Here is a 24033-nt window from a genome sequence, read left to right on the forward strand (position 1 = left end):
ACAAAACATATGAACAATTAAACAATATAATCATAATGATTATACAAGGCAACACAATAAATATATCAGTTATCAAGATCATCATATAAGCTATCAATATGATTATATAAGGAAACAGAATAAATATATCATTCATCAATATCACCATATACAAGCCAACAAAAAAATCTGATCACATAGTATAGAAATTATAAGCCAACAACAAAAATATATCAGGCAATTAAAATAACATTTCAGCCAAAGAAGATCTCAAGTAAAACGATCAAAATATCACCCAACACAAACTTTAGATAAGCTAATAAATCATACCAAGATTCTGTTTGATTTTTTCTTTTTGAAGTACCTTTTTCCGCTTTAGATTTTCGGGTGATAAAAATAAATGATAAAAAAAACAACATAAAAATACATAACAAAATCTAAAAGGACATTAAAATTTGAATAAAGATCTAATTGAAATTTTTGGTACAAAAAAAAAACAGATAAATTAAATTTCAATATCTTTATTCGAAAATTCAATTAATTAAACACAAACAAAGCATAAGTTGAATTACGATGAAGATTTTATATATATAAGAACTGCGAATAATAAGAACTGCGAACCAGGTTACCGTGAGAACTAAGCGAATAATAAGAACTGCGAACCAAATTCATAGGTTAAAAGTAAAGAAAAATGTTGTCAAAGTAAACACTTTTGCTTTAAAAGTAAATACTTAATTATTGAAATTTCTTGCACAACTAATTTTTACTTTTAATGAAGATCGAAAACCTATTAATTATCTTCCAGTAACAAATTTAATAATAAATTTTTTAATCTCAATGATTAAAGCTTTGTTTTGGAAAAGTTTTCATTGATTTATTGTTAAAAGTAAATGAAAAATTAGTAAAAGTAAATGAAATCAGTCATAAAGTAAATGAAATTCCCCTAAAAGTAAAAAAAACTGGAAAAAAAAATTCAAAAGTTGCGAAATTACGAAAATGCCATTAATGAAGGCGGGTAAAACGTGAGCCGTTAGATGGAGTGCGATCAAAGGCTGAGATTGGTTCTTAGTATACTGAAAACAAAAATTTTGAATCAAAAAATTATATTATAAATAATAAAATATCTAAAAGTTTAAAACAGTTGTACAAAAGAAGCAAAATGTTTGTTCGATCACAGTAAAAAAATAACGAAAAACCTAAATCAAAACAATTCAAAGTAAGAAATTAAGAATACAGGAGAAAACTGAATACCTAATGTTTGAAAGAAGTGAATCATTAGGTTGTTCTTCCGTAACATTCAATGGCGGACGATTAGCATTTTTCGACCTCATTTTTCTCACTTTACGATAATATTAAATTGAAATATCTTTCATAAAAAGAAGAAAAATATAGACGAAAATGAAGAAAAATAAGAGAAAATGTAGAAATTGCAGAAGTGAAACAATTGAAGAAAAGTTGAAAATGAAAAGAGAGAAAATTAGTAGAAACTACAGTGGAGAAGAAAAGGAAATTGAATTGAAAAATAACGGTTATTTTGGAATAAGAAAATGGAGTTGAAAATGGCGGAATAAGTAGAAGAAATAAATATGATGGACCTTTTCTGAAAAACAAAATAAAAATGGGCCGGGCCAGAATTTTAACTCAACCACACGAGCTGTTGATGCAGACGTCCGCACCCAATAGTTTGTGAATAGTAATTCATTTTTTTAAAAAGTGTTAAACTTTCATTGACATATAGATTCATGAAATAATCTTAATATGTGTACTCTAATTAAAGTGTTATCCTTTCATTGACATAATCTTAAAAATGAAGTGTATCACGATTAAATTAAATGTAACACTAAAAAAAAGGAGATAGTGTGTCTATTATATGTTTTTTTTTTATTATTATTTGCATTACTTTTCTAAAAAGAAAGTTTTAAATCAGTTGTATCACTTTTCTTTTTATCTAATAAATTCTCCCTAGATCTCTCCTACTCCCTCCATTTTTAAATATTTTCTTCATTTTTCCATACACGGAGTTTTAGGAGAAATTGGAGAAAGTAATAAAATATGGAGTTAGTGGAATATATAGGTGGTAGAATAAAAAATTGTAAAAAGCAAAAGTAGTTGAGAGAATTGGAGGAAAGAGAACATGAAATTAATAAAATATGATTTATGTTGGTTCTACTAGTTGATATAAATGAATTAAATATAGTAAAAGTTTTCCAAGTAAGGAAATGAAACAAGTATTTAAAAACAGCCGAAAATGAAAAGTGGAGCAAGTATTTAAAAACAGAGGAATTATTTATTTTTTTCTCTGTACCTCTCTCTACGCCAAAAATTATCTAGAAATTCGTGAATACGAAAGTAATGCAATTAAAAAAACGGAGAAAGTAGTTAAAATTTTTAACCTAAACATAATACGGAGTAGTCAAATTATGTGTATAATTGTATAAAAAAATGTAAAAGTAAAAGTGTATCAATTATTCTATTCGTAAAATAGTAGGAATACCAAAACATCACTTATCCTTATAGAGTACTCTGTAAATATTTTTTATTTACCAAGTTGGTTAATGGGCTAGCTATTAGGGGTGCTAACTGAGCGAGTCGATCACGAGCTAAGAAGTTTATTTTTTTGTGCTCGACTCAAAAACTTTTTACACGTGCTCATCAACTGGTGCTCGCTAAAGTTTTGAGTCAATAAAACCTGTTCAACTTGTGCTCGTTAAAGTTTCGAGTTGAGTCGAGTAGCTCACGATCTGCTCGTTAAGGCTTTAACCCTTTTAAAATTATAGGCCTTTATTTATTTTTTTGTTCACTTTATATAGTTTTCTTTTATTTATCTATTTATTATTAAATGTTTACACTTTCTTTTTTAATAATATAAATTAACTCTTATAAAGTGTCAAATTATTTTAAATATGGTAACTTCTTTTGTAAATTATATACTAATGAAATATATTATCGATTTGCTCACGAGCTTATCGAGTCGAGTTAGGGCTTGTTCTCTTTAGCTTATTTTCAATTCAGTTCAGTTTAGCTCCAATTAATTTAGTTTAGTTCAGTTCAATTCAGTTTCTAATTTCCTTTTCTCGTAAAATATTCAGTTCACTTCAGTTCAGTTCAATTCAGTTCAGCTCCAATCAATTCAATTCAGTTCAGTAAATCAGAACAGGCATTTAGAGCTTGCTCAACTCGTACTCGTTAACATCTCGAGTCGAGCCAACTCAACCAAGTCGAGTTCGAGTTGCTTGGGAGCTGCTCAACTTGATTAGCACCCCTAAGCTAACTCTTAGGATTCCTTGGTTACCTTTTCTTTTAACTTTTTGGGAAGCCTCACATTGTAGGGCAACCATCTTTCTCCTTCTTCCGTCAACATTCAACAACAACACACTGTTCCTCTTCCTCAAATAATCTCCCAAAATCACCTGAGTTCAATACAACAACAGAAGACAACCCAATTAAATAAAACAAAACCCTTCATTTTTTTTTATTAATTATTGTTTCCTTTTCCCAATCAGAGCTCGATAACGACACCGTTCTGTCCTTTTGCCCTCCTTCCACAATCTCTCTTTCTTCTCTCCTTGCTTCAACAATTACAGTTAAAACTTGCCGCACAGACCCTAGCCCGACTCGTCCAATAATCAAGTCTAATACGGTTAAACCGATAGAAGGCCAAAAATCGGCATCTATCCCTAACCCTTTAAAAAGAGGGAACTTCTCCAAATGAAAGTAATAGTGATATGAGTCACAAGTCAATGAAATTTACTGTTCCTAAGCTGCAAAATTGCAAGAGTTTGACAAACTTGCATTTGGGTGCAATTTTATTTAATTTGTTGAGTCACCAAATTATAATTTCTCCCTAATTTCCTCCCTTCCATTCATTTCCCTTCTTTCACGTTCTTCCTTTTCCTCTTTCATTTGAGTACTTGCTTTTGATTGAAAAAAAGGCATTCTCTATCTCTCTCCTCCCACTCTCTATTTCTCCACCATTGAAGTTGTACTCTGAGCCTTCTCTACTCCATTGACGCAAATTCTGCGGTAAGATGTTTATCAAGTTATGAAATTATAAGTTTGAGCTATTGAAATGCAACTAAATTAAGATTTGTATTGTAGAATTTCAGCTATTTTTTTATCAATCACCGAATATCAATTCTACAATAGAGTTCATTCTTAATTGAATTCAGTATCAATTTAGGGAAGAAATCAAATTAAGAGTTCATTCCTCTTTCCTGGTCTAGGTTGCCTTGCGATGCCCCTGCTCCACTCATTTTGAGGTATTTTTGTTTCAATTTTTTTTTTAAAGTTTAATTTCTGTAATCAGTGTGCAATTCTCTGCATATTTCGCACCTTTTTACATGATATCAAGCTAACTAATGCTCTGTGATTAATTTATGGTTGGAAAAGTAAATAGTTAGATGTTCAACACATCACACTTGATTAGTGTCGAGCTCCTAACTAATTAAATAGGAAGCATTTAATAGTAGCCATAAAGTTGAATTGATAAGATCAGTGAGCAGTATTTGTTTAGTTTGTGGTGACTTTGTGCCGAAATCCTGGATGTTGGTATAGTAAAGATCTCGAGCTGTGGTTTTTCCTCGTGCATTATGATGAGTTGATTACTAGATTTGAGCTATTATTATGGGGTCTGAGGACATTTTATGAGCTGTTATGTATGGTAAGTCCAGTCATTTGGACGAAAGACTTTACAAGAAGTTTCGGTTTATCGAAATTTAATTTTTAGTGTACTCACTTTAGGATAATTCTAAAGGATACTATTAAACTATTAGTTATAATCATTTAAGTAGTGATTATTAAACTATTTTATGTCTCAATCGTGCCACCTTTTGAAAGGAGTTATTTCATTTAAGCGGAAAAGAAAATAGAATCAAATTAATTTGAAATTTGATTATTTTGCAGAATTAGGTTTCGATGGAAGTCCGTCAATGGCGATTGTCAATTTTACTAAGCTTCCAGCCGATTCCCCTCATTTCCCCTCCTCTGATCGTGATGATTGTAACTCTCAGGTAACTTCTTTCTCTCTCTTTTCTAATTGCGGGTTATTCAAGCGTTTGTGATTTTTTCCCCCGAATTTGAATGATGGAGCATGTTTGGGTGAGCTTGGTAATTAAGCATTCTTTATGAATGATGAGCTTGGTATATGCTGTACTGGAGGTCTGGAGTAATGACCCTTGCAGGACTGTTATCTGATAATCCAGAGGTTATGAAATTTGATAATCACTCTGTTATGAAAGTTTATTGTTGATTATTTGTGATAAAATTACAGCAGCTTAAGTATATGTTCATAGTAAGGTAATAATTTTTGTCTTTTTCAAAAGTATTTTTTTGTTTGAATTGAACAATTATTGGTTTGATTAAATGAGGTAATAATGAAATCTAAAACTTTGATGAATTTAGTATCTGGGCTTTTATTTTGAATTTAGTGTTGAATTGGGTGTTGATTATAATATTTGTTTGTATATGATGAGTTAAAGGAAAGGCTTGTAGTGTAAATGTATATGTGCTTATGTATTAGTTTCGTAGGAATTAGATTTTGAATTTCATAGGATTGTGTTTTAAGAATGTCTTAGTTATATCCACCTCAGTTATATTCACTTTCGGAGAAGAGCTCACAATTACTCATGGGGAAATTCATAGGAGGAGTCATTACCGTGAAGAACTTGGAAGAATTTAGGAGTACATGTCAATGGAGAGGGTGAGCAAGAACAGGAGAGAATTTGACCAAGAAAAAGGTTGAGGAATTGAGGTATGTTATATTTACTCTATACAAATTACAAAGCATGAAATTGGGTCAGCAAAACACATTGATCATAGATTTCATACAATTTTTAATCGAACCCCAAACGCCTAAGTTTTTTTGTTTTAAAACTTAAATTGTAGCTGGGTTCAAACTCGATTATCTGGTTTAAACTTTGATCATCTTGGTTTTTTTTTTTTTTTAAAATAATTTTTTTTTTTTTAATTAGGTTGCCAAGTTTCATTAGAGGTGATGTAGCCACAAGTCCTTCAAGGTTGAAATTGAATCTAAAATTCTAATGGTAATCACTCTTCTATACACTTTGTTTATTTCCTCTTTAAATTTGTGTTTATTTGGTTCAATTAATAGTCGTATGGTATACAATCGATGCTTAAGTAAGGCCATTGCAATCTCAGTGGGGTCGAAGAAGCTGTCCGTAAGAATATCAAAGCCTGTAAACACTTATCGACATTACTTTGGCCTTAATGGTATTCCTCTTTCTCTATCTTAGATCACATATTTCTGGGTCTTTTTTCTGATTTACAATGTGGGTTATTGCTTATTTTGCTTAAATTTGTTCTCATGTTAAAACCCCATTTTGATTGTTTGTCCAATGATTTTTGCTTTGTCTGTGAAGTGAGTAACAGGGGAAGATGGAAAACTTGAATGGGAACTGAAGTGGAAATTGGAAAGGTTGGAAACTGAAGTTAAAAAATTAATGGCCAGCGAAAGGGCAACATTAAGTGAGTTTCACAATTCTCCCAGGCATTCAGTTTTCAGTATCCTTTTATTCTTTGGCTGGTATCTTTCTTTGTTTATTCTATTTCTCATGTTTATTTTTTTGGTGTTTATTGTGGTGAAATTGAATTTTGGTATTTGAGTTTTGTTTATTTATGCAATTAGACTGAAAATGTGTTGATGGGTATTGTTGGATTTCCGTTTAGAGCGGTAAAAAAATCGAATTTAGCTGTGCACTTTGATCCAAAAGTGGATACTATACTCAGATAGTTGAATATGTTCCCCATTTGGATTTCTTGATTATCCATGTTTAATTCTGATTTGAGTTTCTCTGTTTTGATGCGAGTATTAGTGAGAAACTGGGAAAACGATTATTCATACTTTATCCACTGGTAACCGAAATTAGCTTTACCTTGACTTAAAAATTTCTGTACATGGTGACAACATGGCTAATAATATTCATTTACGGGCTATAATAATTAAATTTTTAGTGTTGTTAATGTTATTAAATTTGTAAGGGTAGCTAAAAAGATTGGAATTTTCACTATTTTCTTAGATGTGATTGATGATCTGCATGCTAAAAAAATCACAAATTCCTTAGATGAATATTTTTGTAATGATTATTTTTTTTTTTTTTTGGATAATTAAGCACCCAAGGTAATTTATATTTTTTTTTTTTGATATAATGCAAGTATGATGTATGAGAGGATAAGGTGAATGAATATGTTCTTGTGCCCTATCTCTTATACTCTCCTCCATTGAAGCGTACTCTTAATTCTCCATTGAAATGGCTTATGACTTTGTGAGCTTTCTCTCCTCTATTGAAGTAGCTTCTGAGGTGAAATTAATTTCTTAATCAGCGAATATCAGTTTCATAATCTAGGGTTTATCGTTGATTAATACCAAGAATGAGGTAAGGAGAAGTCATGGGAGTTTCCCGAGGACTGTTTTTCCCCTCTCCTTAGATGACTATTGGTTACAGTGGTTGTCTTTCACCGTTGATTTATCTAGACACTATTAAAATGGTCCTCAAAACATCGGATGCCAGAACCTTAGCTGCTTTATCTGTCTCTGTGAGCTGTGACTACATGCTCCTTGATCTTCTTGCTGACTACATAAATCACCAGCCATTAAAGACTGTGATGAGAGTACACCATTCAAAGTGTTTATTATGAGTTTGGAGAATTTTGAGGTTTTGGGTAATTTTATCCATTTGGCTTTGCAGAAAGATCAATTGTTGGTTTATTTTATACGAAGTATTATTTTTATTTTGTGCTTTGGTTCGGTTGGAATTTCGAATTTGGAAATTATTTTCCCTAATTTGATTGATTGCCGCCATGGTTGATTTTACCACCTCGAATTTCTCCACCGAATTGTTTGATGAAATGTGAATCTGAGCCTCTTGTTTAAAAAAATAAATGGAAGCTGCATTGTTGAATTTTGGTTTAATATACTACCTTCGGTCCAAATTACTCGCAACTTTGGAAAATTTTATATCTCACAAATAATACCCCAAAGTTGCGAGTAATTTGGACCAGAGGTAGTACATAGGACTAATTCCTACATCTTTTTTAATGTGTTTGTTGAGCAGGTGCCTGGAACTTGGCGTTGGCTGCTTGGAGTATCAAGAGTCCCTGTTGTTTTGCAGTTTCTCTTTATGCTTTGTTTGCCAAAATCCCCCTGATGGCTACATATGAAGGTCAGAAGCCTATTTAAATCATTTATAGCCATTCTTGCTTTAATAACTTTGAGAAATATTAAGTGAGATCAATATTTGCTATTTTGCAAAAAGATTAGCCCTGGGTCGCGGAGATTCTGTCAAAGATTTATGACCCATTTAGGCTAGAAGACGAGCTTGATTTGCCTGTTGCTGCTAAGGAGGAACACAAACAAAAAGTTGTCAGTATTATGGATGTGTTCATAATTAAAGAAATTCAGCTTGCATTTCTTGCTGGTGGTGGGCTTATGGTAATAAGTTCATATTCAACTGTTGAAGTATGTTGCTTCCATTGTGCATTACTTGTTCTTCCGGCTCTCCTTGTAGGTGAAGGCTAAGATGATATAGAAAGGACTTCAGAGAAGAGGCATGAAAACTGAAGCTCTTTTCAGGAGACTGTTATAGAACATAATAGCTTTTAAATGACATGACAAAAATATAAATTATAAAAAAGAGAATATCTTAATTACACATTTATTAGATAGATGAGAGGGGGAAAAGTCGAAAGGAGCGAGGAGGGGTGGGGGTGGGGGAGCAAGTAGTAAGAACTGTGTTATCAAGACCATAATAGAAGAGTGAAAGGGAGAGAAGAGGGAGCAAAGGGGTAAGAGAGATGCAGCGGATGAGGGAACAAAAGGGTTAGAGGGAGATTGGGAAAATGTGATGGTGACGGTGCGAGAGAAAGATGTGAGAAAGAGATGGAGCATTGGAGGAGGACAATTATAAAATGAGGAAGCAATAAACAATATTAAAAGACTTTTTCGCAGAATCACAAAAGAAGTGATAGAAAGAGTAGGGGGAAAGGGATCTAAAGGCAATAGGGGGAGCAAGTGATATGGAGTTTATTTTTGTTCTGTGTGTGCTAAATGAAAAGTGGTAGTATAGTTTTAGATTTACATATAGAAAATGGATATTAATGTATTCTCACTTGAACAAGTCAGATTCACAGTAATTAGATAGGGTTCTTCTATGGTGGATTATTCAACTATTGGTTATAATTACTCAAGTTATGAAAGAGATTTGTTTAGGGTAGTTTATGGGAAGTGCAGTGACAATGAGCAAGAGCACATCTAATAGTTTATGAGAAAAAGCTTGTAAGGGCTCGAGACAAGTATTTCTTATACTTGTAAATCAGATAAATTTGCTGCCGTTAATATGGGAAAGTAGAGAGGAGAGAGAGAGAATATGAGGTAAGAAAAAGACTAGGAGTCGAGGAAGAGTTGGGGAGTACCTTAAGAGACCATTTTTAGAATGTAAATGAGGAAGAGAGACATAAATCTTATAGGAGCCTTTTAATTTTCTCACAACCATAAATGGCAAGTGAGTGAAGGACAGGCAAGGAGGGAGTATGCAATATTAATACGTTGGGACGTAGAGATCACTTTGAAACGATTTAAGCTCTACTAGCAATGGTAAGCAGCTTGATCACTTTGAAGTACAACCTATGTAATTAATAAATATTTTTGTAATTACTAGATATAGATCTTATGTTTTTGCAGCATACCAAAGAACTAAGTTAAGGGATATTGGACTTTTTTCGCATAATTAGAGATAAATCCCAAATTTTGGGATTAATCTCCAGCTTACCAATGAACTAAATCTCTATTTAGAGCTTTGATGTCAAAAACTTTGCCCTCCTCAAATTTTATGTCTAAAATATTTGGAATCTACAATAACCATGATGATAGTTTGTCATTTTAATAGCCCTTGAAATATTACCATTACTGATATATGCCTTGTCATATTATTTACTACTCTTCCATACTCTGTAAAATGTAATTCATACTGGAAGTGTTATAGTTGATGTCAACCTTCTATGTTTTAGTTACTTTTTGGTGAGTTGAGTTTTGATTTGTTTAACATGATAATTTGGAATTTTGGGTTTAGGTTTTAGTAGGATAAGGATGTCTGAGGAGATTTTTGTATTTGGTTTTCAGCAAGAAGACGAGGAGATGTTTGTGCCCAATTTTGATGTCTTCATCTATGGTTTGTGTTTCGAATTCCGACAGTCTAAGCTTCAATGGTGGTGTTACTTCTTAATATGGGGCTAATAATAAGCTCATTTGCTCTGCTTTTTGTCAAATTTTAGGGCGAAGAATGAGTTCAAGTTCAACTCGGTCGAGTTGAGGAGGAGACTAAACCATTCTTCCTAGGTACCTCTTCTCGTAAAATATTGGAATAGGTAACTGATTCCCTTTTATTCTTTTTTTTTTTTTTGAAAACATTCCCTTTTATTCTTTTAGTTGGCGGGTTAATGTTCATCATTAAACTTAATCATGCCCTTCAAATACTCTCAAATTTTTTTCAATATTGAATATCAAGAAAAAAAATTCAGAGTATTTGAAGGACATGATCAAGTTTAATGATGATAATTGAATATTACCTACATTTCCACCTTTTTTTAACCTTTTAAATTTGTTTATCAATGTTTCTTGCTTTGTTCATGAAGAATCCTGGGGCTATCTCTAATTCGTTTAAAATTCAAGGGGAGGTTTTACTCACTGAAGCAAAATTTTGCATAATAAGTATTGCTTTGCTCTGTGTTTCTACTTTCTTATCTGAGGGGTTGCTTTACCAGATTTATCACTTACTTCGTGTAAAGAAAGATTATGGTTACTTGCTTCTGGTTGCGCTTCATATGGAATGGACTTGGTTGGGGATGCTGAGAAGATAAAATATGTAACTGAAGATGATGAAGAGAGGGATGTTTTAGTTGATTATGTCCACCAAAGCATTTGAGATTATGCTATGTTAGATCAGTGTTTTTTTTCATAGATCAGTGTTAGCATTGTATTTGGTTGAAATTAGGTTATGCTATGTTAGATTGAACATGAGTTAAAGTAGTTGATGATGATTTAACTAGAACTGTAGATGAATATGTTGATGATAATTATGCTATGTGGGTATAGTAATTCTCATCATCATACTCTCTAATTTGTTTTCTAAAACTTTTTTATTACCTAATACACAATTACACATTTTTATTACTAAATAACATTCTTTTGTAAAGCCTTAAATATACTTATATGTAACCAAAGCTAATTCACAAGACAATTAACTTTTAGCAATTACTTGGTCCACATAATGTCATAATCTCACAATAGCTATCTAATCATTACCCTTAGATTAAATTTACCCTTTTTGCTCATCAATTCTTATCAAAATAATACGAATAATATAACACATTTAACTTCTACTTTACCTTATTTTCACCTAAAAAATTATTACCCAAAACTCTGTTTCACTTTATGGATTATAAGCTAATAGATGCACGGAATTTGTGCGTGTGAATATAAGCTAATTGTTTCTAATAATAAGTATCATTTCCCTTTCTTGTTAATTTTTTAAAAAAAATTTTAGATTGTAGATTTTTTAAAGGGTAAAGTTTTTTTTTTTAAAAAAAAAAAAATAGGGCAAACAAAAATTGATAGGGGTATTTTGGAAAAGTGAAATTTATTACTCAAATTTTCCTTTCACTTTATATATAGGATTAAACTGCAGATAGATATATATTTTGTTTTTAAAAAATAATAATTTTCCATAATACCCATCCCAATACAATATAGTTCAATAATTACCTCTCACGGTGAAGCAAGTATTCTTTTCAGAAAATCAAACGATTAAAATATATGATAGGAAATTTTGACATTTGCTACCACTAAAAACACCTGTTTCACATTTGCTACCTGTTAAAATTTTTTTTTTACTTTATTACCGCCTAAATCAGAGTTTGTTAAAAATAACTACCACATGCTTTATTCTGTTACTGTTACCATCGGTGGGGTCCACTCCACCGTTTAGCCACCTTCTAGCCACCATTCCATCCCCATCCACCTCACTACAACCTTCCAACCACCCTCCATCCCCACCTCATCTGCCAGCCCCTCCCCGTCAGCCACCCATCCCCCCTCCCCTGCCGGCAGTCGGCATCCAAAGTTTCGGCCGACGCCAGCGACCCCACCCCACCCCACCCCCTTCCCTTACCCCCACCTACACAGCCTTTTCCCCCTCCTTTTTTCCCCTTCTTGCTGCCCCGATCACAACCCCACTACGAGCCAGAAACCACCCCATTTCCAGGATCGGCCCCCCACCATCACCAAATATACACCACCACAACAGAACCATGGAAACCTTCTTGCTGCTACACTTTGCCATGACACAACCTGCAACAACGCATAACATCATCAAGCGCAGCAATCCACTACGCCCAATTCGATTCACCATTTCAGCGGCACCTCACAACCACCACCAACCCAATAATTCGCTGCCAATTCCAACCTCCAAAAACTCCGGTAGGAGCAATTAAACACTCAATCGACCACAAATCGTGGCAATTCACCCAATTTATGCCCCAATTTGAAGATGAGAGCCATTTATTGGATTCAAATGAAACGACATAAGTGTGAGAATTAAAGATAACTTAGGGAAATTTGGGGTTTTTTCCAAGCCATTTGAGCAAAATTAGGGGTTCATTTTTTTACAAATTCAATTAAAATCAGCAGCTTCATAGTAAATGGGGTTAGGTTGAGTAGTGTTAATTTGAAAGTAGTCTTGGAATAATCTGGAAATGATTGATGAAAATGGATGGGTTTTGGATTACTGTGATTGAGATGAAAAGAAGAGAGAGAAAATAGAGATTGGATTATAGGAAGAAGATGGGTTTTGTTCTTGATTCCATTTTAATGGAGCTTTGAATGAATTTTGCTTAAGGGGTCGATTCCGGTGGTTTTGATTCGTGGTGGGGGATGAGATCGAGGCAGCAAGAATGGAAGCAGGCTTTAAGCTGGTGGTCGGTTTCCAGTTCTTGGTAAGGGTTGTGGTCGAGGTGGGGTCGCCGGCGCCGGCCGCCGGCTGGGGGAGGGTGGCTGACGGGAGGGGCTGGGCTTAAGAGTGGCTGATTTTTATTTTATTTTTTAAATTTCTTATTTTTTTTAAATAAATTTAACGGAATCCTAAGTTCCTAACGATTTCCGTTAAGTAATAGTGATTTTTAACAAACTCTGATTTAGATGGTGTTAAAGTAATAAAAAAAATTAAACAGGTATTAAATGTGAAACATGGTGTTTTTAGTAGTAGCAAATATCAAAATTTCTTATATAATAATATAACCAAAGCAAAAAAACGCAGAACTATCGCCGAGAGGGCGACTAGTTTCATCAAAAGCTGCCACCTCATTTTTTTCATTCATTCAGCTACAAAAAAATTGTGAGTAACCCACCCATGCATGCATAACTCATAAGTGCACGCAGTAACTAATCTAATGTGGACGGGATCAAACTCGGGAGTCGTCTAGACCGGATGAGAGAGAAAATAGAAAATAGAAAATAGAAAAAAGAAAGTGTGTGTTAATGTGTAATTGTATTATTTGTACAAAAACAAGTATTCTCTATTGTTGTTACAAAAACAAAAGTCACGGGTTTGTCTTGAAAGTCCCTTTATTTTTGCACAGTCCCAGACGACAGACATACTACCAGACACTTATTCTCTCTCTCTTCTAACACCTCATTTACCCAAATTTTGCTCATTTCAAAAATTAAAAACCTCAAAAAAAAAAAAAAAAATTAAAAAAATAAACACAAAAAGGCCTTAATATATTAGGGTATCTCCTTTTTCTACCCACAAAGTCTTGAACCTCCTTTTTTTTTCATTCTTTTACCTTGTCTGTCAAGCTAAAGTTTTCATTTTCTCTCTCCCCAAAAAAAAAAAAAAAAATGGCAGTTATGGTGGACAATTGTGAAGCATTAATGTTGTCATTAGACAACAGTAAATCAGTTCCAGCACCATTCCTTACTAAAACATATCATTTGGTTGATGATCCTTCTACCAATCATATCGTTTCTTGGGGCGAAGACGACACCACCTTCGTCGTCTGGCGTCCCCCGGAGTTCGCCCGCGATCTCCTCCCTAACTACTTCAAGCACAACAACTTCTCCAGCTTCGTCCGCCAACTCAACACCTATGTACGTCATCTTATTGTTATGAAGATTTTGATTTAATTTAAACATATTTAATGTTTTTTTTTTATTCTTTTAATATTATTTAATGTTTGTACTAATAAGAAATTCATTCATTTTATTGTTATGAAGGGTTTTAGGAAGATAGTACCGGACAGATGGGAGTTCGCGAACGAGTTCTTCAAGAGAGGCGAGAAGCATTTACTCTGCGAAATCCACCGGAGAAAAACAGGACAACCACACCAACCGACTCATTTGAATTTTGGACTTCCATCAGCCGCCTCGTACTTAGGCGGCTGTTTCCCATCCGTAAGCTTATCACCACCAAACTCAACCGATGACGACCACCGTGACTTCGACTCATCTTCCGGCTCTCCGCCTTCATCTTCACCTTCAGCCGCCTCCAAATCCTACACCGACGCCCTCACTTCCCTCTCCGAAGACAACGACCGTCTTCGGAGGTCCAACACTATGCTCATGTCCGAGCTAGCTCATATGAGGAAACTCTACAATGACATCATTTACTTTGTTCAAAATCATGTTAAACCTGCTGCTGCTCCTGTCACTACTAACTCTTGTTACCCGTCGGCCTCATCTTTACTGCTGTCATCTTCTGCTGCTAATATCAGTAATACTACTATCACTACGACAACTACTACCAACAATTTCTTGGCGCATCAAAACTACTCGTCTAATTACAGCTTTAATCAGTTTATCAGGAAGGGTAACTGTAGCAGTAATTACAACAACAATGTGGGTGACTTTGGTCGATTTTCTTCATCTTCAACAGCTACAAAGAGGAGTAATTTGAGGGTATTAGAAGATAATGAGAGTAGTAGCACAAACTGTAAGACCAAGTTATTTGGTGTTCCGATTCAATCAAAAAAGCGATTACATCCAGATCAGATGATTGAGAACAATTACAAGGCTCGTTTGGTGTTAGATAAGCATGATCTTGGGTTAAATCTCATGCTTCCATCTCCTTCTTCTTAGTTTAAAATTAGTTAGTTTTTTTTTTATTAATCTCTTTTTTAGAATATATTGTTAAGAAGAAGATAAAAAATGGAAGATTTTGTGAAAAGTATGTGCTACTACTATGTAATTTCATGTACATAAATTAGCTAGACCCCGACCTAATTAAGTAGCATTAATCGAACTTGTTTCGTAAATTCTTGTATTAGACGGTCTAAGGAGTTCGAGTATGTGTACCTTAGAATCCTATTTTCCCACTTCAGAATATTCATTGAAGCAAGTGGGTAAGTTTTGGTTTAAAAATTAATTACGGATAGTTCAATTAATTAAAGTTCCATTTATTATTATTATTATTATTATTATTATTATTATTATTATTATACTGCGTATGTACTAGTTACTGTATAAAATTTGATTGCTTGTCTTTTCGTCTAATTCCTTATGAAATCTGAAATTTATGTCTGAAATGTTTTTCAGTTTCATAAATGCAGGGATGAAAATGACAAGAAATGTTTGTTTTTTTGTGTCTGAGAGTTTCCATGTTATGCGTATAGAAAAGCAGAGAAATTAAAGGGCTGCTGCAACATTGGCGTTTCCCTCTTTTGCTCTATTTTTTCTTCATGGTTGAACACATTAATGGGTGATATTGACAGTAATGTTAGGTTGGACTATTAGGTAACTTGTTGGAATTATTGTTGGAGTTATTTCTTTCCAAAGTAAAATCTCAAGTCTAGTTTCATTTTTGCTTCAAAAGATCAATAACCAATTTTGCAAATATCAATTAGTTGACTTTTTGGCCATAATTATTTCTTTCTATTACCCATTGTAAGCCTAATTGTGCATATTTGAGGCTAAGTACATAATGTTTGATTGCTTGTGATTACTCAATTAAAAGGATTTAATTGATACTCCTGGACTTGGGCATGCATGACTGCGGTGAATGGCTTAGCTTCCTTATTTGGTTACTACTTCACTATAAATTAAAGTCCCCTCCATTTCATAATGATATACGGAAAAAGGATATACTTCTCTTTTTTACTCCAAAAATATTACACTAAATAGTTTCTTGTTTTGGGCATTGATCATTGTGTTCTCAATCTAGCTCTCCGTAGTACACCGAAGAGTTAAAGTCGTGTAACCCTGAAGGTCGATTGCTATGAGTCCGTGTGTACAAGTATGGAGCAAATTCGAGTTTAGGGCAGTGATGTTATGTCATGCCACGACATTAATTTAGATAAGTTTGTTCTTTTATTAATTGCTATTAGTTATAATTCCTACAATTTAGGGTCCGTTTGGCATCGCTGTGGTTTTTTGTTTTTTTGTTTCTTAAGTTTTTTTTTTTTTTTTTTTTTTTTTTTTTTTTTTTTTTTTTTGGCTAATAGGGAGATTAGTTTAGTAGACATTGATTTTATTATTTGCTAGTCAATTTGTTTAAGCGTGGATTTAGAAATCATATTGCACTTATGAATTTTACCTTAACATTTGGGTGGAGTATATGTCGTGCTTCCATACAGTACGTATATTATATAGCACTAGAATTAGCTTATGAGTCATGATATAAATGAAGTATGTGCATACTCTATTTTACTATAGCAACTTTGTGGTGCCATTGAGGATTTTAATCAATTGTGCAATTCTACTATTGATTGGTTATCTAGATAAGCTTGTTATAATTTGTTTGTTATAAGTATATTTTAATTTCCTGCAATTTAGAAGTGTATTTTTGTCATTGCCTTGGATTACTATTCGATTGTTTTGATGAAAATGAGATCATCATTTATCGTATCTTCCTATGTTTTTATCATCAAAGACCTTTGATAAGATCAATACTCTACAATATCACTACTCTGTTGTATAACTAGACGAGAGACTATGCATTGATAATTTAGAATTTTATAATATCACTGCGTCATCAATAATCTAAGGGTTTAGTTGGAAATTTTTATATGTCTATATTCTAACTGTGAGCTATTAATACTCCTAGGATGATGTCTTATTATCAAAACTCTTGCTTAACCTGAGGAGATAACAGATAAAAATAGCAAGAGTGGATTCGTCTGTTATGATATAGCTTCGAATATGAGAGTTGAGTTGGACGCATGACTCATATGAATGCTCGTATATAACAAACTATGTGGCAATGCAAGGTGTGTTGCTTATGGAGTAAATTCGCATCTTCAATGTGCTCAATGCCAGGAAAGTCTTCCTCTCAATTTTTTTTTAAAGTTTACATAACATAGCTATTATATGCCCCTCATAAGCATAATTATTATGAGGAAATTTTGCAGACAACTACCATTTAAATGACCACTTTTGAGAACAACTACCATTTAAAATTTTCTTTTGAAAAAACTACCACAAAAACACAAAAAGTTTGAGTAGCACTACCAAATTTATTGTTTCGGCAAGAATATTCGTTTTTGGGGCATATTTTATAAAATTTCCCTCAAAAAACCCAAATAAAATGACAATATTGCACTACATTAACCCTTAATTGGATTATACACTTCAATTGCCCCAAATCCCCCAATTTCATAAAGCCCTAAATCAATTTTTTGACCATAAATCCTAATTTTAAGATTTAATTTAGAAATTAAAGAAACTATAATGCAAAATTAAAGATTATTGACCTATAATTGTGTTTTACTATCGAAATCTCTTGTTTTCTATACCACAATTGATTGAAATTTTATAAACTAGGCTTTTTTAACCGGAAATTTTTGCCGGGAAAATAAAATGTGGTAGTGCTTCTCAAAGTTTTTGTGACTTTGTGGTAGTTTTTTTAAAAGAAAATTTTAAAAGGTAGTTGTTCTCAAAAGTGGTCATTTAAATGGTAGTTGTTAGCAAAATTTCCTTATTATGATATATTGTTTTGCAATGTGAGGGGTGAGTTGTGTTTGATTTCAAGACTAACGAGTTTGTTAGTAAAGTGAGTATGTTGAGGAAGGGTGAATCTCTTGAGAATATCTTTATTTGTGACTATTTTGTTAGTTGATTTGTCAAGTTGTAAGTTAATTACTTATATTATATATTTATTCATTGTTCAATGACATGGTTGGTTTGGATTTGTTTATATGAATCTTAAAGAGCTTTAAGCATTAAACTTTATTCCTAATAATCTAGTGTGCAATGGTTATGATGATTATGCTCTTCGACTAAGTCAATTATTGCAAATCATTTGAGTATGAGATTTAGAGAGTTGGTATTTAAACTATACTGAGTTACCTTGGAGATCGAGTAGAATTTTAAATGTGTTTTTTTTCGACTTGTTTATATGGGAGAAGCAAGGTTTTTTTTTTTGACCATGTCTAAAAGAGTTAAGATGGTAAATGGTGGAATTATTAGAACTCCATATATTAGAAACATAAGAGGGAATAACCCTAATTTTTTAAAAGTCTTTAAATGGCCTATGTTTTAACTTTGGTTAATTAATGTAACCTATGTGGGGGTGTTATTTTTTCAGCTCATTATGTTGGCTAATGGTACGTCTCATGAGAATCTGTATAAATCTCTCCTGATTAACATGCATGTACATATTGTTTACCTCTAGTGCTTATTATGTGGGGGTGCTTAAGTTATTTAAGGTGAGATGTTCCTTAGTATGCTTTGCAGTTATCGTTTTAGACTTTGCGATGTTATTATGATTGTTGATATGCTATTTAAAGGACCTAATATGTGATCAAGGTTGAGTATGCTAACTTGATTTCAGAATTGTGTCATAGTGATTTAATGTGTTGTGTTTGACATAATATTATTTTGAGAATGACTTGAGAAGTGATATTCTTCGAAATTATGAATCATGTGAGTCACATTGAGATCGTAACTCATCATAGCAATGGTATGATATTTTAATCCGATTAATGTAACTTAATTTGCTTCATGTTCCTCTTTGACTTTTCTTTTGTGAAATTGGTGAGTAGACCAATTAACTAGAAAGAAGTAAAGTCGTGATCCAAACTAGTTATGTTTATTGTCTTTCTTAATTAGAAAGGTTGAAGGATTAGAATAAGTCATGGGGCGTCTTCAAAAAGTGAATGGATAAGTATCCTAAATCATGTGGAGAGACCATGTCCTTGTGTTTGTACTAGTTTTGGAGAGAAGCAAGTTAAATTTAAGTCCTTGTTTGTGATCTATCATATTTGTGAAAGTTAGTTTTTTCTAACCATGCATAATAAAGTCATTGGCTGTAATGTTATTTTTCATGAGTCAGTTGAAAGTAAAGAAATTGATATGGTAGATTCATTGAAGGTTGGTGATAGGTTATTTCTATATATTGTTTCTCATCATTAACTAAGTTTGTATTTTGTCTTGTTTGAGATATTATCCTTTAGTGGTTTGATAGAGGTTCAAATGAAGGCTTAAATTACAATCAAATATGACAAACTTAGTTATAAAAGTGAAAGTGGAGGAACTTTATCTATGTGTGTGCCTTGTAAGAAATAATACAAGGTAAATAAGTTTATTATATAAATTAAATTGAGAACGAAAGCTATGGTGTGAGAAGTCAATCATCACATGATTATTCTCGTGATCTGTTAGTTTGACCATGATTGTGAATCATATGCTTCTAAAATGTCGTCATAATACTAATGATAGTTGATGAGTGACATTTTATGTCACTCCTAGGATAGTGTTTATGCCTTATTTTAGCTTGTCTTAGGGTGTTCTGCAGTTGTTTTGTTCAAATAATGCGTGCATACATGTCTCGATGTATTTTTAATGAAATCGCGTATATTGTTGAATGCTTGCCTTCATTGCGTGTTTGCACCGTTCCCTATACCTTATTGCTTCCCTTGGTGTTTGTGCTTAGGTATTTAAAGTCTTGGATTGCAAAGAAGAAGCCAAGGAAGCATGAGAGAAGAATCGAAGAAAGCAAGGTGCAAGGGCGCGAATAATGTGCGGGCGCGCAGCCCTGTGAGAACCCGCGCAAAATTGGCGAAATTGCATAATCGAGGCAGAAAGTTTTGCACGGCCTGTGCGCGACATGTGCGCGGGCGCACACCTACATCGCGCGGGCGCGCAGCTACGGTGCGCGGGCGCGCACACCCAAGCACAAGCCGCGCAACCCACAAATGCGCGGGCGCACAGCGGGTCCTGTTCAGCGTTTTTGCGCGATTCTTTATATATTGCGGGGCTTGTTTTGTACGGGAAGAACTTCATTCTTTTAGATTTTTTTTCCCTTGTTTTAGGAGAGATTCTCTCTCTAGGTTTAGCTTAGGATTAGAGTAGTTTAGAGAGAGAAAGTGAGGGTTTCACAATTGTTGAGCTTGGATTTTGAAGAAGAAGATTGATCATCTTGTTTGTAGACTTTCATCTTCAATCAATGAGAATCTCTAACTCTCTCTCCTCTATTTTATTTGCTTTCTCTTGACTATTGTTTTTGTTGTTGGTATTGCTTGTTAATCATGTTGATTCTTGATTATTTGTTGATTAATCTTGTTGTTATCATGATTAGTGAGTAATTTTCCCATTAAGGGGATGGTTGTGGTGTAGTTGGATCTTGAGCATGTTCTAGGTTAGAATTGATTTATTTGTGATTAAAGTCTTTATATGCTTGATATTCTTCAATCTTCTTGCAAGTGCACATTGTTGGTTGATTAAAGGTGAATCTTTGCTAACAAGGAACGGAAGTTGACTTAGCTAAGGTTCATTATTATCGATTGTTATTTAATAGTACCTCCTAGTATATGGTTCTAATGTGGAAGCATAGAGGCTATGTTAGGAGAAGCCAATTGACCCCGGAAGGCGGCTAGATTGGATCCTTTATTTTGATATTTGAGCATGTTTAGTTCATAATTAATTCAATTTCTATGCCTTTGTTTATGTTCAAGTGAATGCTATTCCTAAACCATTTCCCTTAATGTTTTATTTCTTGTTTTATCATATTTAGACTTTAGTTTATTTATCTCCTATTCCGGACTAGCTTAATTGTCGATAACATTTGGTGGTGTTTATCCGTTCTCTGTGGTTCGACCCCTATGCTTGCCTTATACTCGTATTAGGTTTGTTTAGGTTGTATAAATTGTATTTGATCTAGGGATAGACAATTGACAACGCGTTTATTCCCTTGTCAAATTGGCGCCGTTGTCGGGGAACGGCTTCCATTACCATTGTGTTATCTTATTGAGACTAGTCCATTGTGTATATTTATCTTTCCATTTGTTGGTTTTTATTTGTGTTGCTTTATTTGAAAAAAAAAATGGCTTGTATTTCTATTCCTCAATTTGATAATGAACCGTTTTGGGTGTATTTTAATAGACTTGAGGATTTCTTGGATGGTGTTAAGGGTTTTACCAAGGGTGATTATTGTGAAATCATTAATTTGGGATTAAATGAGCATTTTAGAGGAGTGGTTGATAATATGTTAAATGGTGATCTTGAAACTATGTCTTCGGATGAAGCTTGGGATTTCTATTCATGGTTAGCTAGGGATAATTATGATTGGGAGAGGGCCAATCATGAGACTTATGTTCGGGATTCTCATGCTTTTAATGTTGATGCTAATTGTTATGATTTGTCTAATATGAATTCCCATGATGTGCTTGATGCTCCCCATAGTGACCATGTAATGCATGATTTCAAATCCCCTCCCTCTATAGCTCAATGTAATGAGGTACATTCTAATGATGATGAAGTGCATGTTCTTTCTCATATTGCATCTGATTTTTGCATGAATTCTAAAGGTGTGTCCCATAGTTCCCTAGATGATTCTAATGAGCAAGCTTTTGACTCGTCTATCCATGATGATTTGGACTCATTTAAGATTATGGCCCAAATATTTCTTGCATTCCAAACGAAAGCCCATAACCTTTTGAGTGAGTTCATTGATAATGCTTCACTAGAAATAGATGAGTTTGAGAGGAATTTGCCCCCATTCACTCTTGGATTTGAGATGGTAGGACTTGAGAAATGTATGGGAGATGTTGTTCAAGATGATGAAGAGGAGGTTGAGGTTGAATCATTTGGAGTTTTTGAGCTTGAGGGAGATGTAGATCGTGAGGGTTCTTCATTTGAGGATTCCATGATTGATTTCCATGCCCTCATTAGTGATGTGAGACCTTGTGGTGAGGGAATAGCTACCCCTTTTCCCCTTTCTCATACACCTTTCTCCCAAAGGTTTAACCATATCCCCTACTATCCTATGTTCCTCCCTTCTTTTCTCAAAGAACCGCTTAGGAATCCTCTTCCTATCCATGCTTCCGAAGCCCCCAACTCTTTTATTGTTGATGAGGAAAAGAGTTATAATGCCAACCAAAAATATTTTTGTGAGGATAGTTTGCCTCCCTATCTTTCTTTTTCTTCTTATTTTATTGATTTTTCTTTTGATTCTTTTACTTTTTCTTTTCCCCCTTCTCTCAAACATAAAGTTTCCTTGTACTTTATGTTTGCTTGTCATATGAGCATCGCGTATGCTCTATTTCTTGATATGTTTGCCGGTGCATATGACAAGCTTTTGCGTTCTTTGTCGGGTTATTTACTAGATTGGTCATGCTTGGACGTTAAGCAAGCCTTTGCAGGAAGTAACCCGTGTTTTATTGCTTTCATTTTGTTTTGTTTTTAGATTAGATTTTCTCTCATGGACGTGTTTGTGTTCCTTTCTAGGTACACAACTTGATATACTCTTGCGCATTGGTGATGATCAAGAATCAAGGAAATGTGCCTCAACTTACCTATCATGTGGAATTCAAGCCTTATTTGTAGAGATTGTGGCCCATATGAGGTTATTTCAGGTTTTTTTTGTGTGATTTTGCATTTATCCCATATCCGGTAATATCCTTCTTTTCCCTCTCTCTCTTACTTATTGTGACTTGAAGATCATGTGTTGGTAATGTTGGATTATTTTTTCCTTGTTTTCCCCTCCTTGGTTTCATCATTTATGATTTGAGAGCTTGGTTTCATTTAAGCTTGGGGGAGGGTATTCTATCATGTTTGGTGGGATGTTGATTCATATATGTCATGCACTTGAGTATATGCATTTCCATGTTTTTCATGCTTTTGGAAAATCCAAAAATATTTTTGTTTACTTCAAGGCAAGTTTAGCAAAATGGGTTTTGTTTGTACTTATTTTGGACATTATATCTTTTGGATTTGTTTACTCTTGAATGCCTTTCTTCCTAAGTGGTTAATGTGTGCACGGTTTGAGAGTGTCATTGGTTGACTCTAGGATATTACATGCTAAGGTAGCCGGGTTAAGAACTTTTAGGAATCCATGAAGCCCTAGTTCACGTGGTATATGGTAAGATGGTGTTGCTCTCTATAGTGGATTTGGCACCCTTAGTTGGTATTTGCTTAGTTATAATCCCGTGTGAGGTAACATTGTTCTAGCCTTCATCACTTTGTTGTGTGGCACATTTGGATCCTTAGCTATGCATGTCTTGATCCTTGTTTTGACTTATAGCTCCCAAGATCGTGACCGAAGCACTCTAGGGGAGGAAAAGGGCACTTCTTTCTCATTTTTCTTTATTTTCTTTTTGTTTTGTTACAAATTTGATTTTCTATTTTACGTAAACCTACTTGCTAACCAATTTGAGCCTATGTTTCCCGCTCCTGTTTAAACCATGTTACAAACCTAATGGCCTATGTTTACCAACCCTTTTAGTTAGTGAAGCATTGGCATGTGAGGTTTGAGTTTTGAGTTGTTGATCATAAACAAGATGCATTTTGAGATTTAGTTAGAGTTGAGCTTGTAAAGAAATATGCAAATTTATGAAAATCAAGTGAAGTTTCAAGAAAAAGCCGTCCAAAATTAAAAAAGGCAAGGACAATGAATAAAGTTAAAAAAAGAAAAGAAAAAAAAATTTGAAAAAAAAAAGCAAAACAACAAAAATATTTTAGATGGATTCATTTTCTTCCTTAGTTTAAGCATTGAGGACAATGCTTTGAACAAGCTTGGGGGGAATATTGTGTGTTTGTGTTGAATAAGCTTGGGGGAA

General features: G+C 33.7%; 1 protein-coding gene and 1 long non-coding RNA gene across 8 annotated transcripts; both read left to right on the plus strand.

Annotated features, from left to right (window-relative positions):
- The first annotated feature begins 3844 nt into the window (after positions 1-3844).
- On the plus strand, positions 3845-11133 carry LOC145592405 (uncharacterized). Of its 7 annotated transcripts, XR_014102408.1 has the most exons (11): positions 3851-4002; positions 4160-4238; positions 4882-4988; positions 5620-5728; positions 5949-6020; positions 6136-6207; positions 6357-6462; positions 8049-8156; positions 10112-10160; positions 10264-10356; positions 10753-11133. It is a non-coding gene; the product is annotated as an uncharacterized LOC145592405 (long non-coding RNA). The 7 variants fall into 7 exon arrangements; XR_014102410.1 differs by having other exon boundaries at positions 3845-4002; positions 6120-6207; positions 6357-8156; XR_014102405.1 differs by having other exon boundaries at positions 3845-4002; positions 4203-4238; positions 6357-8156.
- Positions 11134-13885: 2752 nt separating this feature from the next.
- Positions 13886-15330, plus strand: LOC145590867 (heat stress transcription factor B-4-like). Its single transcript, XM_081647258.1, has 2 exons — positions 13886-14134; positions 14261-15330. The coding sequence occupies exons 1-2, from the start codon at positions 13886-13888 to the stop codon at positions 15119-15121; spliced, it is 1110 nt and encodes a 369-aa protein (XP_081503384.1). The 3' UTR covers positions 15122-15330.
- Positions 15331-24033: the final 8703 nt, after the last annotated feature.

This window comes from Chenopodium album, chromosome 18, assembly GCF_948465745.1.
Source record: "Chenopodium album chromosome 18, dcCheAlbu1.1, whole genome shotgun sequence".
NCBI lineage: Eukaryota > Viridiplantae > Streptophyta > Magnoliopsida > Caryophyllales > Amaranthaceae > Chenopodium > Chenopodium album.

Coding starts and splice junctions, on each gene's coding strand:
- LOC145590867 (XM_081647258.1), top strand. CDS start 13,886: ATGGCAGTTATGGTGGACAATTGTGAAGCATTAATGTTGTCATTAGAC. Junction 14,135..14,260: donor TCCGCCAACTCAACACCTAT/GTACGTCATCTT, acceptor ATTGTTATGAAG/GGTTTTAGGAAGATAGTACC.